Genomic DNA, 16,351 nt, shown 5'->3' on the forward strand with positions numbered 1-16,351 from the left:
TCGCTCGGGTCTTTCTGGGGTCTTATTTGTCTCTTCTTTTCCAAGACACTGCTGGTTCACTTTCTTCTTCTAACAAAGTATCGGTGTACCTCTGGTCTAGCTGCTTGACTACTTTTTATTAAACATGGAGGTCATCTCCAAATCTCCATCCTATGTTACAAATGGTAAATGCCCAAACTGTTACTTGCAGTTGTTCCTTAATTCCATTAAATGCCTGAGTTGAACGAATGTTTAACTGTAAGTTGTTTGAAGCTCAGAGCTGCTCCAGTTGGAACACTGTACTTCTTTGCCTTGATAACCTACAGGATCATCAAATTCAACCCGGATCCTTTCAACCTTACTCCTGTATGAGCTTGTCTATCCAAGGCCAAACCCTACAACTCAACACATACTATGTCTCACATTTTAACCTCTGCCAAATCCCTCACAGGTTGGTAACTCTTTTGGCCTCTCACTTCCAAGAACTTGGACAGGAATCCAAGATAACACTCGCCCCCCCGCTTACCAGTTCCAACTGACTTCCACAACTAAGTAAATTATAACTTCTTTTAAGCTTTGGAGTTCCACAGCACCTACCTCCAAATGTTTTTCTTTCTATATTCTTCCTTTTACAACCATCCACTTATAAAACTTTTGGTCCAGTCCTACTGACTTTGGTTAGTGGCATTCTTAGTTGAAACAGTTTCCTCATAATTTTATTTTCTTATTGCATGCATCTCCCTCCTTTTCCATAACCCATAAATGACAGCAAATATTCTAGATTATTCACATCTATCTAATTTTTCTCTCACATTTTTGCTAATGTTCTACCCAGTCAGTATTTTCTCTTATGAACAGAGACTTCTTTAATTACTCACTGCACTGTTTCCTTACTGAAAATGTTAACATGCTGCCATTTTGTTCTGGTGATGGTGTCCTTTGCCTTACAGCAGCTTTTCATAAGGTCCATTTATTAACTGCTGATCTTATGCCTGGGCTGTTGGTGTTCTGCTCAGGAAGTTGTCTCCTGTGCCAATGAGTTCAAGGCTCTTCCCTGTTTTCTCTTCTAACAGATTTTGTGTGTGTGGTTTTATGTAGAGATCGTTAATGCACAGACTGGGAAAACCCTACATCCAACCAAGGGGCTAATACCCAACCGAGGGCTAATATCTAAAATATATAAAGAACTCAAGAAATTAAACACCACCAAACCAAATATCTCAATTAAAAATAAGGTACACAGCTAAACAGAATTCTCAACAGAAGAAAACAGAATGGCTGAGAAACATGTAAAGAAATGCTCAATGTCCTTAGTCACCAGAGAAAAGCAAATCAAAACGACTCTGAGATTCCATCTTACACCCATCGAAATGGCTAAGATAAAAAACTCAAATGACAGCACATGTGGAGAAAGGGGAACACTCTTCCATTGCTGGTGGGAGTGCCAACTTGTACAACCACTTTGGAAATCATTCTGGCACTTTCTTTAAAAAAAAAAAAAAAAAAATGGGAATAGTGCTACCTCAAGACCCAGCTATACCAATCCTGAGCAGAGAGGCTTCTTCTACGTTGGAAGTAGAAATGACCACACCACTAGCCCTTACCAGGAAGCATCCAGGAATTCAGGTTTGAAGACCACAGGCACAGAGTTTACCTTTCCAGATAAGAAACACTGGAAGAAAAGACCAAAGATGAGGAGGAGTTAAATGGTCTGGGTGTGTGCTGCTTAGCTCTGAAGTAGATAGCTTTGTACAGAACTGGAATAGTGATGTTTGCTCCTTGAAGTACACAGGTGATACAGACATCTAAAGAGTAGACAAACTCGCCTCCCATGCACAAGAAGAGAGAAAAGAAAAAGAAAGAAATAAAATGTCATAAGGAAAAGAGAATTTTAAGGTGTGTCAGGCCTACTCAATGCTCTCAAGGGAGTAAGCAATGGCAGAACAAGAACTAGGAGGTATGACAACACAGAGGAGCGACGGGGTGGGTGGGTGCGTTTTGAAGGGAACAACTAAGATAAGGGTGTAGTAAATAGCAAGTGAGGAAATGAACTGTGCAAGCAAGTGAGCTATGACTGGATCCAGAAGAGTTATAATTGAATAGATCAAGTCTGTCTCCGCTATATTTACTTGAATGGATGCCAAGCAGTAGTATGACACACCTATGTTTATTAAAAAGAACCCAGCAAAAGAAGAGCGTGACAGGAAAAGTTAACTGAAAGTTCTCAGTCTCTGTGCTTTGGAGTCCCACAGATGGGGACGTACACTTACAACTGAAGAGTGTCTGCACAGCTTAGAAGGGACCTTGACCGGACAACTGGATTTGGCTGAAAATAGAAAAGTCAATATTCAATAAGTATTGCTAGGGATGGAGCTCAGGGTCTCAGGCAGACACTCTACAGCACAGCTAAGATAGCTCTTTCTGTCCCTCAGCCACCAACACAATGAGACACACTTTTAAAACCCTGATGAACTAAGCCTGGAAAAGTCTCTCATTAACAATCATCTTGCTTTCTGCAAGATTTTAGTATCTAATGTTAATGCATTCTCTTTCAGAGAGGCTGCTATACACACCGGAAATCTCTGCTCACAACACATTACTCATGACCACAAAGTCTTTCTAAAACACTAGTTTCTCTCCGAAGTTGTACTGTTCCCATCAGTTTTTCTAAACTAAGGACATGCCTTCCCGTTAATCTCCAATTTATCCAGACTCCTCGCTAGACAGTGTCTAAAATGAGTTCTTCAACCCAAAGACACTCAATGGCCAGCTTTTCCTTCATTAAAAAGTATCTGTCTAGTCCTTTAAAAACCTAACTAAATTTAACACTTGGTGAAAAGCTGTTATGCCTAACTTAGGGCAAAGATATATTTTGCGTAATAAGGCTCTGAGCTGTAATATAAAAATGCTGTGAGAGATGGAGAGAAGGAAGAAGCAGCCCACGAAGGATGAAACCTTGGGCAAATGTAGGCTGCAAGAAGATATTTTAAGAATAGATTGAGGAAGACTATATTTGAAGACATATATAATTTGATTATTTATGACCACGGCACTCGATCGTGTCAGCTTCCCCAGCACGCTATTCTTATTTTACACCTTCATCAGTTTCACGCCAGAAAAGCTCACTTCCATAATTGCTTTAGTGTTGACTACCTATAAAATAAACCAATACCACTCAATGTTGCCAATTCTTCTCTTCAAAATAGAGTGGAAAAATGTCCAGTGGCCAATTTTCTAATAAAGGAAAGTGCACACCACATTGGTATTCTCTTCCATATGAGCTCCACCCTTTCTCGTTTTTCAGACAGGATCTCATTCTGAAGCACCGGCCTGGGTTTGAGGCGATTCTGAGAACTAGAATTATATGTGTGTGCCAAAAAGCCTGGTTCTGCACTGGCATTTTCACTTTACAGTGGCTATGTTACAATGATTGGCAAGGAACCTCTTCACATATCCTAGCAGACATTTTTGCTAAATGCTCATCTTTAAGAGTTAGGAGAGCATCTAAGGAAACTATGTGGAAGCGTGCATGAACAAAAACTTGAAATTATTCAGTTAAAAAAAATATAAATCACCATGAAAACCACCTTTATTTTAACATTAATAAATAACAGTGGGCTTACCAAATGGTAAGGATTTTAATGTGTCAAGTTTTATGCATACTGAAAAAAATCTCAAGGTGAAACCAACTACTCAACACAATGCATTAGGTCCCCCAAATAAAACTGTAGTACTTTAATAATAAAACTTTAAAGTTTCCAAAAGGAGTCATTCCTTCACCATGCTTATTTATTCAGAGTACCAGTGATTTCAGTCAAGTGACTTATTCTCCTGCAAGTCTGACACTGCACAGGGGAAACACACATCCACGTGACCACAACACCACAGCTCAGGCCAACACTGTGAATGTTAACTGCTTTATAACATGTCAAAAAACAAACAAACAAAAAACAAACAAACAAAACACAAACAAAAAGCCAAAAGAAACAAAACAATGCTATTTATGGCAAACATGAAAGTACATGTCCAAAGGCTGCCGTGTTTCCAGCACTGACTTCGGCTGTGCTGTCCATGAGGGCTGTCAGGGATCCAGAAGGAACCTCCACCTCCCAGCACAGATATGGTGGATCAAGCTAGGCTAGAAGAACTAGTTACCGAATGATCAAATAATCAATCATGACTAATACTGTTCTTGAAGACTAATCTAATGCACATCGTATCATTAGATAAAGTGAATACAGACAATTCTGCACAACCTAATGACTATAAATAGTAAAATCAAAACATATGACTTCCTTATAGAAAGTGTTTCATCTATGTAACTATAAATGTTAAGAATTCTTGTATTTTATAAACACAAGATGAGCTCATTTTGATGATACCAATTTTAAAATTTATAAAAATGTCTAAAAAATTCTTTCCACAAAAGTTTATACAGTTTAAAGCTATACACCATCCATAAGTCTCAGAAAATGGGAGGAGAACATCTTTATAAGATCACGTACAAAAGGAGAACTGAAATGTGGTTTTATTTAAGGCAGTACTGGCTACTTCACAACCGCCTCCTTCAGCATTTCCACTGCTCACTACTAGTCTCTATCACACTGACAAAGGGCATCTTAAAATACCAATGTTTGAAATCTTCAATGTAGTAAAGTCTTTATTCACATTTCCGTTACATTTCACGGACTCGTGGCAACTATATCTGATTAGAAGCAATGGAAAAGGGGGGAAAAAAACTGTAGCTATATGAAACTAAAGAATCTGCTCTAATTTCACATGAACACCATCCGAGAGTGGAGGATGGCAAATTCACAAAACAGTGTTGAATGTGCCTACCATGTGAAACACCTTGACATCATCTTGTAAATGTTTTATGTTAAAAAAATTAACTATGGCAGTTTCTAGTTTTAGTTCAAAAAGTTCTTGATTTAAAACAATAAAAGTTTAAAAACGATCACTTCGTTAAAACTAAAATTGCAAATATAAATGTATCATTTACTCATTTAGACGTACAGACTGCTGGTGGCAGCAAATGATTTACAATAATAAATATATACAAAACACTATCTACAAATAAAGAGTACTGCTGCTATACATAAGTGATCTGCTGAAAAGATACCAATCACACAGATAAGTCAGTATAGTTTATGGAAAGGACAACTGGGTGACAGAAATTTGAGGCTTAACTCAATTATTTACAATAACTGAAGTATTGATTATGATCAAGTCCCATAGGGATAAAATAAAGTTCTACATGACAAATGTCATGGCTTTTTTTTTTCCTCATTTTTTCTTAAAGCTAGGTTATCTCAACAAAAAAGCTCACAATTACAGCATGCTTGATGGCTTTCTATTTAAAGTAAAACTACAAATGGTCTGCATTTATAGTACATGAGTCGTCAGTACTGCCCTCTGACTGTGGTTTTACCTATGCTGACTCCTTTTAAGACAGTCCTACCTGGATCCCTCGACAGCACTTCAAGCTTGTCTAGACTGACAGTAGGTTTCATTTCCTGAAGCTGCTTTAGAACAAGCTCAGAGCAAGCTTTAAGAGTCTTGTCTAAAACAATTTTTACATTCTCGCTGCACTGAAGCTTGGAGGGATTGGCGAACTGTACAAAGAGTTCACTTTCTTTACAAGAACACGTGTGATTCCCACCAGTCACAGCAGTCTTGTCGACGTTTTTTCTTGAATTTGAGTGGGATCCTCTCTTAGTTCCACTGTTTGAATGGTCTCTGTCAGCATTTTTCTTCTGCTTCACTGCAGACTCTTCAAGAAACTTGAGAAAGGACGCTTCAAATCCCATTGGTTTGAAGGAGCTCCAGTCAAATGACGCAGGATGTTCCTCGGTGGTTTGAACTGCTACAGCAGTCTCCTCCTCCTTATGCGGACTCTTTACCTCCAACGGTAACTCTGGCTCAGTTTTATCAACTCTCCTTTTTTTATTTTGCACTGCATTTTTTTCTTTATGAACTCTCTTCAAATTACCAGCCTTTTGTCTTTCTGACAGGCAGGAATTATCTTCCTGGAAATCATTTTTTACCTTTATAGTACTGACTTGGGTTTCTACATTTGTGCTATCTTCATTTATTAATTTTGCAATAAATAATTCTGTTAGCTCATCCACTTCATCTTTTTCACCTTTAATACCTTCCTCCTGTGGAATGGTATCTGGCTGTGAGCTATCATTTTCCTCTAACACAAATGTGTCAGGATCTTTTGTGTCATCCCTACCATCTTCTTGGTCAGAGGTTTCCTTTCCCTGTGGGCTGCCATATTGCTTAAAGACAATAAGAATGTTGCGGTGTTGTGATGTAAATGCCTTGGACAATTTATGGCACTTATAATGTCTGATGATATTGCTTTCACTTGTAACAACAGAAGTACACCCCTTTATCATACATGGATACTGTGTCACAAATTTGCTTGTACATTCAGACAGGGCATCATTTCTAGCCTTTATGGAATATACATGCTTTCCACGTTTTAGGGAATAAGGCTTATTTTCTTCTATCTGCACAATTTTTGCACTCTTGTTTTCCAAATTGCTTTTTTTCTTTCGCTTTGTCTTTGACATTTTCATTCCTTCTCTTCCAGATCTGCTGTGTTTGGTTGCCCGATGCTTAGACTTTGATTTTTCTTGGTTTGCCTTACTTGATATATTTTCCTGGCCAGTTAATTTTCTTGGCCGAATCAGATGAGCCTTATGTTTGTCATTATGCTTGTTAAAAATGTGCCGGAGAAGGTTAGACCGAGTTGCATATATCCGGTCACAGCCTTCACAGTCACACTTAAATATGCCATCTTCTTCTGTTTTACTTGTCCTTGTTCCAATTCCATGGTCAACCTCAAGATGAACAACATAACTCAAGTATGTTGTAAAAGAAGATTTACACTCCAACTGATCGCATGGAAATTTGCCAACATCAACAGCAGCAGTCATGCTTTCAATTTCCTCAGGGGTCATTTCATGAAGTTTCATGTAGTGTTGTATTAGGCCAGTAATTGCTTGGAAAATCCTCGAACAGTCACTCACCTGACACCGAAACTCTTTCATTGATTGTTTAGATTCAGTTTCTTCACTTTCTTTAGCGGCCTCACACTCCTCTTCAACCTCTGCAGAAAACGTAGGAAGATTTGATTTATGTACAGCCTGATAATGAAGAATCAAGTTCTGCTGTATTGTAAACGCAGCAAAGCATCCCTGGTGAACACAGCAGTAAGGTCTGTATCTTGTTGGAAACTCAAGGGACTGGGAAACAGGGTTCTTTTCTCTCTTTTCTTCCTTTTCTTTTCTATGTCTCTTATTTTTCCTTCCTTTGGTTTTTAGGTTTGCAAGATTAGTATGATATTGCTCAACAGTGACTGTGAGAGGTTGTGAAGAACTTTCTGGTTTCTCAGGGCTTTTTTTTTCTGTAAGTTGTTTCTCTGCGATTACTGCTACATTCTCAAGGGCATCATCTGTCACTGCTGGTGACTCTAAGGCTGGCTGTAATTCTGTTTTCGTTTCCTCTGCTGTGAGTGGTTGTTTTTTCACTTGATTATTTTGTGGAGCTGACAAATTCTCACTTTGAGATTTTCTTCCATATGGCCTTTTTATTTTTAACTTCACCATTTCTTCTGTTGTAAAATGATGCACCAACTGACAGTGTGCCCGGAGATTAGAATTTCTTGTAAATGTTTTGGTACATGTAGGTACTACACATTTAAATGGAGCAAATTTTAACTGATTCTTTTTAATTTCAAGAATCATCTCTGGAGTATACTGATGGATTTTACCATAGTGTTTAAACAGAGCATCCTTAGTCATGGCACTGTAGTTACAGTCTTGATTTTGACACACGAAGGGCTTATTAACTCTGTCATTGAGCTGAATATGCATGATTTCGGAAACTGGCTGGACTACAGTATCTGGAGCTGACTTAGCAGGAGTAGGGGGAAGTGCTGCTGCTGTGTGTGTTGCCGTACACTGGGAAGCTGGAATGGAGAGGTCGGGTTCTAATGTTAAGTTTCGCAAGCCTTCTAAAATGTCCTGGATTTGATCCTCCTTATGTAAGGCTTCAGGCTGAGGAATGGTACTTTTTGTTGGCATTACAGTTACGAAAGAGGAACACTGAGAAGAATCAGGTAATTTGTTATCTGGGATACAGTTTACCGAAGGAAGCTGCACGCTGTAATTTATCTGAGCATTCTGTGGTGTCTCACCAGTACCCTGAGATCCACTTTTTACCTCAAGTATTTGAGAATTCATAGCAGTTTTAATAATTTCAAGAGTCTTTTCAAAGTTCTGTATAACATTATCTTCAGAAACCTGCAAGTCAGAATTCACTGGGGTGCATGAACTCAAAGCCATCATTCGGGAATCGCCATCTTCAGTTTTTAATGTTACAGGGGTTAACATCGTATGGGGCTCGAGACTGGCTTTAAAGTTCTCTTTTACATCAGTTATAAACAAATGATTGTCAATGTTATTTAACTTCTGTGTGAGATTCTCCACTACCACCTGAGGTTCACAGTCTGGAATTACATCTGAGCGTGTGTTAGATCCAGGGACTGTAAGAGACTTCGCTGTAAGTGCCATTGTTAATTCAGCTGGTACCACATTTTGGGAAGCATTAGATAGGACTGCTGGAGAAACAGCTTTTTTTCTTTTCTTAGATGCACTACTTCCTTTTTTATTCAAATGACTGGGTCTTGTATTTTGAGGACCACTTATAACAGAAATGTGTGCACTGCTGCTGCTGAAGTTCTGTGGCGGCTCAGGAGAAGCACTGAATGAACTGGGGCACAAACCATTCTCAATAGTCTTTAGCAGTAAATCATTTGTGGTAAAGATAGGCAAGCTGCTACATTCCTTGATGGTGGAGGTTTGGGAATTTGGTGTTCTATTCTGGTTTGTTGGTGAGGTGTTTTGGTGGCAAGCAGTCTGTAACAAGGGCATCACAGTGGGACCTGGCATCCCCGCTGCATTTACCTGTGCTGCATCAGGAACGCTGCCTATTGGAACCACCTGAGAAAGCATTTCAGCACTCTCAAACGTGCTGGGAATGCCAGCGGTTTCCAATGCCTGCTTAATAATTTCACTCCCTTCCTGACTAACACTTGGGTTAAAGTTACTCACATCGCATCTAGGAAATGTACTTGGTAAAAACGCTGGGCGATTTTCCACAGAAAGAAGTTGTAGGAAGGATGGATCTTTAAAACATGCTTCTGGATTAAAGGTAGACTGGTGTGGCTGTTGCACATTTGCTGCACTTGTGGAGAGAATCATACTGGCCAGGAGGGAAGGCTCTCTGCTGCTCTGTACTAGTTCCTGCGCAATCTCTGCTCCATCCAGTGGTTTGCAGTATGACCTTTTAGACAGGTGTCCACCCAAGGACCTGGGGTTAGTGAACGCCCTGTAACACCTGCTACAGATGAATTTCCCATCTCTGATAATCGCAGGCCATTTAGCCCTTTTGTTGTGCTTGGGTTTTCTTTCCTTCCCATTTGGGCCTCGGCCTCGGTCTTTCTTGGCTTTCTTAGACGCAGACTGCTCAGCGCTGGTGCTGCTGAAGTCATCAGCAACACTCACTTGTGAAGAAAGAAGTCCATCTTCACTGCTGCCTCCTTTTGGAAAGGAGTTCATGTTTCCTTCCGTCTGTGAAGGATAATGATTTGTACTATTTTCCAGTTGGGAAAAAACAGAATTATTCTCACTGTGTGCTGGGGAAGGGAAGAGAGAGCTGTTTTCTGCGGGTAAAGGAAGGAAAGGATCTGAGCCGCTGTCAATCGTCAAAGGCAAACCTGTTTTGGTTAGATCTTCCATCTGTGACGGCAAGGTAGCATTAGACAAATTTTCCATTTGTGAACACAATATACCATCCTGTACATGTTTATCCTGAGAAGGTATGGTTGGACTTAGGACACTGTCCACTGAGGGCAACAATGGAGCTGATACACTTGCTAAATGAGCTGAGAAAATGGAAGGCGAGACATGCTGCGACTGGGCTGAACAGGCAGGGTTTCCATTGGCTTTGCTCTGTGGTGCAAAAAAAGCATGATTAGAGCCGCTCACTTGTGATGGTAAAAAATAAACACACTTTCCATGATTTGGTGTATTTAAGTTGTTAGATTTCTGACCTTTTTTAGTTTTGCGCTGCATTTTAAAAGCAGCATATTGGTCAGGGTGTGCTGTCTTCATGTGTTTCCCAATACTCTGTGAGGAATTGTATGTTCGAGTGCATCCCTCAATCTGACAGCTGAATTTCTGAACTGGGGCTGTGGGGGGCACGGCTGGAGCTCCTGATGAAGTGCTCAAGTTGGGCTGCGATGGAGCAAATGAGATACTTTCTAGTGTCTTAAGAGGTAAATCGTAAAGGCTGGATGAGGTTTTAACATTACCTCCACATTCAAACTTGGGAGTCTGTGAATTGTCTTCAAGTCCTGACACATTTTGTACAGAGAAAGTCATCAGAGTGTTCACCTGTCTCTCTAAGCTTTGCGGATTAAGGTCAGCCATCTTCAGGGATTCTGAGTTTGCTAGAGAATTCTGAGCACTCTGGGCCTCCTTTAGGCCCTGGTGCTCCTGTTCCTGGAAACCTGGGTGGCACAAGCCAGCGCCAGCGCCCTCTCCTGCTTTATGCACATCTGTGATGAGCGGCCCGCCGGTGCCTCTCACGGCTGGGCTTCCTTGCTTCCCAAAGCTGTCCTCAAGGCCATGTTTGACAGACACCTTGATGGACACAGCGACTTCATTGGTCTGAAGCACAGTGGCATTACCAGGGCTTCCCAGACCATTTGACAATGGGATGTTAGCATGCCTGAGTTCAGAGGCAGAGACTTGGCCATGGTTAGTCACAGCTGCCTCTGCTTTGCTTTTATCCCAGTCACCACCTCTGTCTGTTCCCAGGCTCTTTTCAACACTGTTCTCTGCAGGAAGCACTGGCCTTCCCTCCCCAGTGCCCCCTCCTGTGTTCTGGTTCACGCTGTTTATGGAGGAGCCGAGCTGGTCTTCAGGAGCACTGTGGTCATCCAGGTGCTTTTCCATCTCACTCTGAGAACGGTAAACTTTACCACAACCCATGACCTTACAGGTATAGGTGTTATAATGCTGTGCTTCATGATCATACAGTAAGTAAGCTTGTGAAAAAATTCTGCCACATTTAGGAAATAAGCACTTTGCTCTAAAGACTTGATGCTCCTTTCGGTGGGCCAACAGCTCTGCATAACTATTAAACCCAGCCTTACATTTCATTTGTATACATATATATGGCTTACTGCCACAGTGCATTTGTAAATGATCATTGAGATGAGTGACACTCACGAAATGCCTTCTGCAGTACTGGCAAATGACTTTTTTGCTTTGCATTTCAAGAAAGCGTTTGGCATCTTCATTATCCTTATGTCCCTTTACATGAGCTATTAAGTTTTTGAAGTACTTAAAGCCCTTTTTACAGAAAGTTACCGGGCAATTGAATTCATTAACAGGTACAGGTTTCTGGACAGGGATCACTTCTGGCTCGTAAGATTTATCTTTGTCATCATTCTCATCATCTGAACCATCATTGTCATTAAATACTATGAAATCTGTCGAATAAAGACTATTCTTTTTTATGGGCCGTTGTTCCTGCTTAGCCACAGTATTTGTATTAGTCTTTTGATTTTCATGGGTGGCTGTGATCTTAGGAGGCCTTCCCAATCTTCTTAATGGTTTCATAGCTGCCAGTCTCTCTTTACTAGACTGCTTAACATGCAGTGTGACATGAGGGACAAAAGTTTCTTTAGAATTAAAATTCTTTGCACATATGGGACAGCTGTAAACCCCATCTTTGTAATGTTTCTGAGCGTGCCGCACAATTCTGTGTCCAAGGAACTCTTTGTCACACAGCACGCAGTACTGCATGTAGGCTTGCCAATTCCTGAACCTAGCAGAGATGAAGCCCCTTTCCTTTAGCTGTTTCATCTCCTTCTTCTTCTGCTTCTCCTCAGCCGTATCGGCCAGCAGGCCGGAATCAGCCCCAGCTCCCCCAGAAGGACCGTTCACAGCCGTGTCTCTGCCTTCACCCTGGTAATCTACTTTTTCATAGACTTCACTGTCATTCAATTCATCAATTGAGGACACAATAGATGCTTCTTCTCCCATTAGTGCAAGACATTGTCGTTTTAAGGTTTTCCAGTCCCAAAATTCTGGATCAAAGGGCCACTGAGTTTTCAGAACTAGTAAGAGCTCACAGCGCAGAGAGTTTGGAATAGGAAGGTTCTCTTCATCATATTTCTGGTCTGGCTGGTTGTATAACATTTCCACGGCATAATATGCATCTACCGTAGGCTCAATAAGAAATTCACTCAATTGACAAGCACGTTTAACTTCCAGGTCATCAGGCAACAAACAGGAAATGGTCTTGCAAATTGATATTTTCACTTCAGTATTTTCTGTAGATTCCAAACGAAGAGCTTTAACACATAACTCTATGCAGGTAGCAAGTCCAGCCCCTTCAGTCTGTGAAACAAACAAACAAAAAAGGGAAGGTTAATCATATATTCTTTCTTCTTTCTTTCTTTCAAATTGGATTTTCAAGACTGACATGTATTGTTCTTGAATCTTAAAACAGCAACATGGGAAAATATATTCCTTCTAAAATGAGGTTGGCGTGGATATGGGTGGACAAGAGACCAGAAAGAAATTATTAAAAGCACAAGTCGTGAAACCTAAGCAAAGACCTGTCCAACAAAACAAAACAAAACCTAATATAGGCAAACATGAAAATTATTTCACTTTTCTAACTTTTCAGATCCTTTTTATAAAGCAGAGGTCAAGGGGCTGGGGAGGCAGCTCAGATTAAGAGTGCTTGTTGCTCTGAGGCCCCAGCACCCACAGCAGGAAGCTCACAGCCAGAGAGTCTAACTTCTGGCCTCTATGGCCCTCATGTTTGTGAGCATGAGTGTGTGCGTACACACATACACACACACACAAATGAAAGTGAACACAAATCTCTTAGCAATGCTAAAGAAGACAACAACTCCCAGGTCGAACAGCACTAAGACTTCACGTTAGGTGTGAGCTATAAAATGAAGTGGGTATCTAAGGTCCCTAGTGTAGCTTAGTAAATGGTCTTTAATTATCTTTTTCATATATGGTTTGCTTTAAGTTTGTCTTTGCAATTAAAAAAAAAATACAACCTTCTTAACGCAGTTACAAAACTAATTTTCCTCAGACCCCCAAAACTGCTAGTAATGAAAAACAGTTGAGTATTAATAGTAGGCTTTCTAGTGCTATCATAAACGAAAATGTCTACTCACTTATGGTATATTTAGACTATCTTAAGAGAGAAGACAAAGTTTCTCCTAAAAATTAGCACAATTCGGCTGGAAAGATAGCTCAGAGGCTAAGAGCACTGGCTGCTCTTCCAAAGGTTCTGAGTTCAATTCCTAGCAACCACATGGTGGCTCATAACCATATTTAATGAGATCTGGTGCCCTCTTCTGTCCTGCAGGTCAACATGCAGGAAAAATGCTGTACACATAATAATGAAAGAAAAAAATAAAAAGCAAATTCAACTTTCTATTTAAAAAAAAAATTAGCACAATGAATTAGTAGCAGTTATAAAACCAACTGAGCAAGAGCCTCTTGGAAGAATACATGGAGGGAAAGGGTAAGAGGAGCCCTATGGACAAGTGGAACAGAGCAGCCAGAGGATACGGTCACATCCACGGAAAGGAGCATGGACGGCCAGCAGAGGATCAAAAGCCAAGGGGAAAATAAAGTAGTATTCTGAAAGAGAAGTTAGAGTCACACGGCAAAGCAAAGCTAAGGGTAAGTATTCTCCTGCAGTAGCCTCGATTTCAGGAAGACACAAGAGCACACATCTGAGGAAGAAGCTGTCCCTGGAAAAGAGCTGGAGCTATGTGACCTTTTCACATAAAACAGTGAGACACGTGGCTTATCAGCTAAAGATGTGTCCCACCACACCTGACACACAGAGCTCTATCCTCAGGACCCACATGTAGAAAAGAGAACTGACTCTGCAAACTGTTCCCTGGCCTCCCTTTGTCACACGGCATGCATTGTGTGTGCACATACAAGATAAATGAGTAGCTAAACATAACTAAAACTTTCCAGTGAAACATCTGTTAAAATGCCTAGGGCTATGAGTAATCAGCGGACCGCTGAGCCACTCCTCTGCTAACTCACAAGAAAGAAAAGACAGGAGTAGGTGAAGCTGCCTAAGAGGCCACAAAGAGGAATCACAGATACAAATCAAAGGACAACGTCACCATGGCCTGAGAGCACACTGCCTGGAGGGCGGGCTCAGGGGCAGGGGAAAAGCTTGTAATATTTACAAGACTCACAAAATGATGGGGGGGGGGGGCGCCGCGTGGTGGTGGCGCACGCCTTTAATCCCAGAATGTGGGAAGCAGAGGCAGGGGGATCTCTGTGAGCTCGAGGCCAGCCTGGTCTACAAAGCGAGTCCAGGACAGTCAAGGCTACACAGAGAAACCCTGTCTCGAAAAACAAAACAAAACAAAACAAAAAAAATGATGGGGGGAAGGTAATGAATTTTAGAAAGTATCCAGGGGTCAGAGAATTTATGGGTAAAGGGAATTTATCTTGGGGCTAAGTAACTTTTCTATCATTTGAATGTCAACTTTCTCTAAAAAAAATTCCAAAAGCTCATTCAAAACCATGAAGTACAACTAAAGTTATTCTTGAGAGAAATCCCAACGAGTCTTGTAACGTAAGTGAATGCTAACAAGGATTCATTTCAACTCACTAACCACCAGTACTTTCGATTTCAGAGACAGGGCACGCTCTGTAGCCCATGTTTGGCCTGACTTCATAACCGTCTGCATCAGACTCACAAGCAACGGGATTGTATGTGTCCACCATGACCTGTAACTTCAGCTGTGCTTTTGCTTGTGGGATTTCCACAGCAATGGGAACCCGAAATCCGCAGCTATCCATACTCAAATACTCCATTCTGTCACTTGCCTCGACACCACTTTCTATATGTTTTCTGTAACTATGAAATCTCTCACAAGTGGGTTAAACAATTCACTGTGTCAACTGCTTAGTAGCTACTTGATAAGCCACTAGTTTAATCAATGTAGTAGGAGTCTCAGCATTACAATGTAGTAGAAAGATCTACAGTTATTCATGTGTCTCCCTCCATCAACAAATTATGCAACCTGCAAGGACAGGGCTATACTTCAAGTCTAACTTCAAGGAGTATGAGAAGAACTGTATTACACGAGTGAAGATGCACTGAGCTACCCTGCTGGGGCCATCCCTGAAATCTGAACGGTGGGGGGTAGAGGCAGGATGAGTTTGAGCAGAGATCAACGTCATTAGCTACTTATCAAGTCCCAGGCCAGCCAGGGCCATATGAGACCCTGTTTTAATGATTCCAAAAGTTCTGACTCTTTTAAAATCAGTTTGGGCATTTTAATAGTGTCATTGTTTTTCATGCTTTATTATTTTATATCTTTTTAAAATTATTTATTTATTTATTTATTTAATATTTATACAGTACTCTGCCTGCACGTGTGCCTGCAGGCCAGAAGAGGGCAGCAGACCTCATTATAGATGGTTATGAGCCACCATGTGGTTGTTAAACTTGAACTCAAGACCTTTGGAAGAACAGCCAGTGTGCTCTTAACCTCTGAGGTATCTCTTCAGCTCTGTCTTTTTGGGGTTTTTTGTTTTTTGTTTCTAGAGACAGGGTTTCTCTGTGTACTTTGCTTTTCTGCACTTGCTTTACAATGGCCAGATCAGGCTGGCCTCTAATTCATAGAGTTCTCCTTTTTGTTTTTTGTATAATTTACTCACATTTACACTATCCATACTATTAGACAAATTAATCCTGTTATTCTCTTTGGTAGTGTTTTCCATTTATTTTTATATGTATGAATGTTTTGGTAGAATTACGTCTTCACCACGTGGTGCCTGGTGCTCTTGGCCTAGGCCTAGTTCAAGCTTTTGATTCAGGTATTAGGTTTTTTTGTTTTTGTTTTCTTATGCTGAATTCTAGGTTGGGAGGGGTATTTTCCTACTGTTCTGGCAGCCTCTGGCTGCTATGAAAGTATTGTTCTATTTTATCAAGTTTTTGTGGCAATTTTGTAGTAGAAGGAATTTTTTTAGGGTCTTTCTGGCCTACTACCAGCAGCAAAATAATTTTTGTATTCCTCTTTACAGTTTCTAAACTTTCAAAGAGTCAAATTACCAAAATAGTACAATACATACTTGGAACGCTAGAGAACAAAAACTGGCAAATTTTACCCAGATTGTAGGAGGAAGCCCTGTGGTTGTTTGCTTGGCTTGGTTTGGTTTTTTCGAGACAGGGTTTCTCTGTGTAGCCTTGGCTGTCCTAGCACTCACTCTGTAGACCA

At 40.7% G+C, this 16,351-nt stretch overlaps 1 protein-coding gene across 3 annotated transcripts in view; it reads right to left on the reverse strand.

The window, feature by feature from the left end:
• Positions 1–4,807: 4,807 nt before the first annotated feature.
• Znf292 (zinc finger protein 292) overlaps positions 4,808–16,351 on the reverse strand; it is a 75,120-nt gene continuing 63,576 nt past the window's right edge. For all 3 annotated transcript variants that reach the window (XM_051161533.1, XM_051161541.1, XM_051161548.1), the window contains exon 8: positions 4,808–12,464. In XM_051161533.1, coding sequence (XP_051017490.1) covers positions 5,382–12,464 — 7,083 coding nt within the window. In that variant the 3' untranslated portion in view covers positions 4,808–5,381. The remainder of the gene's footprint in view (positions 12,465–16,351) is intronic.

This window comes from Acomys russatus, chromosome 2 (genome assembly GCF_903995435.1).
Source record: "Acomys russatus chromosome 2, mAcoRus1.1, whole genome shotgun sequence".
In the NCBI taxonomy this organism is placed as follows: domain Eukaryota; kingdom Metazoa; phylum Chordata; class Mammalia; order Rodentia; family Muridae; genus Acomys; species Acomys russatus.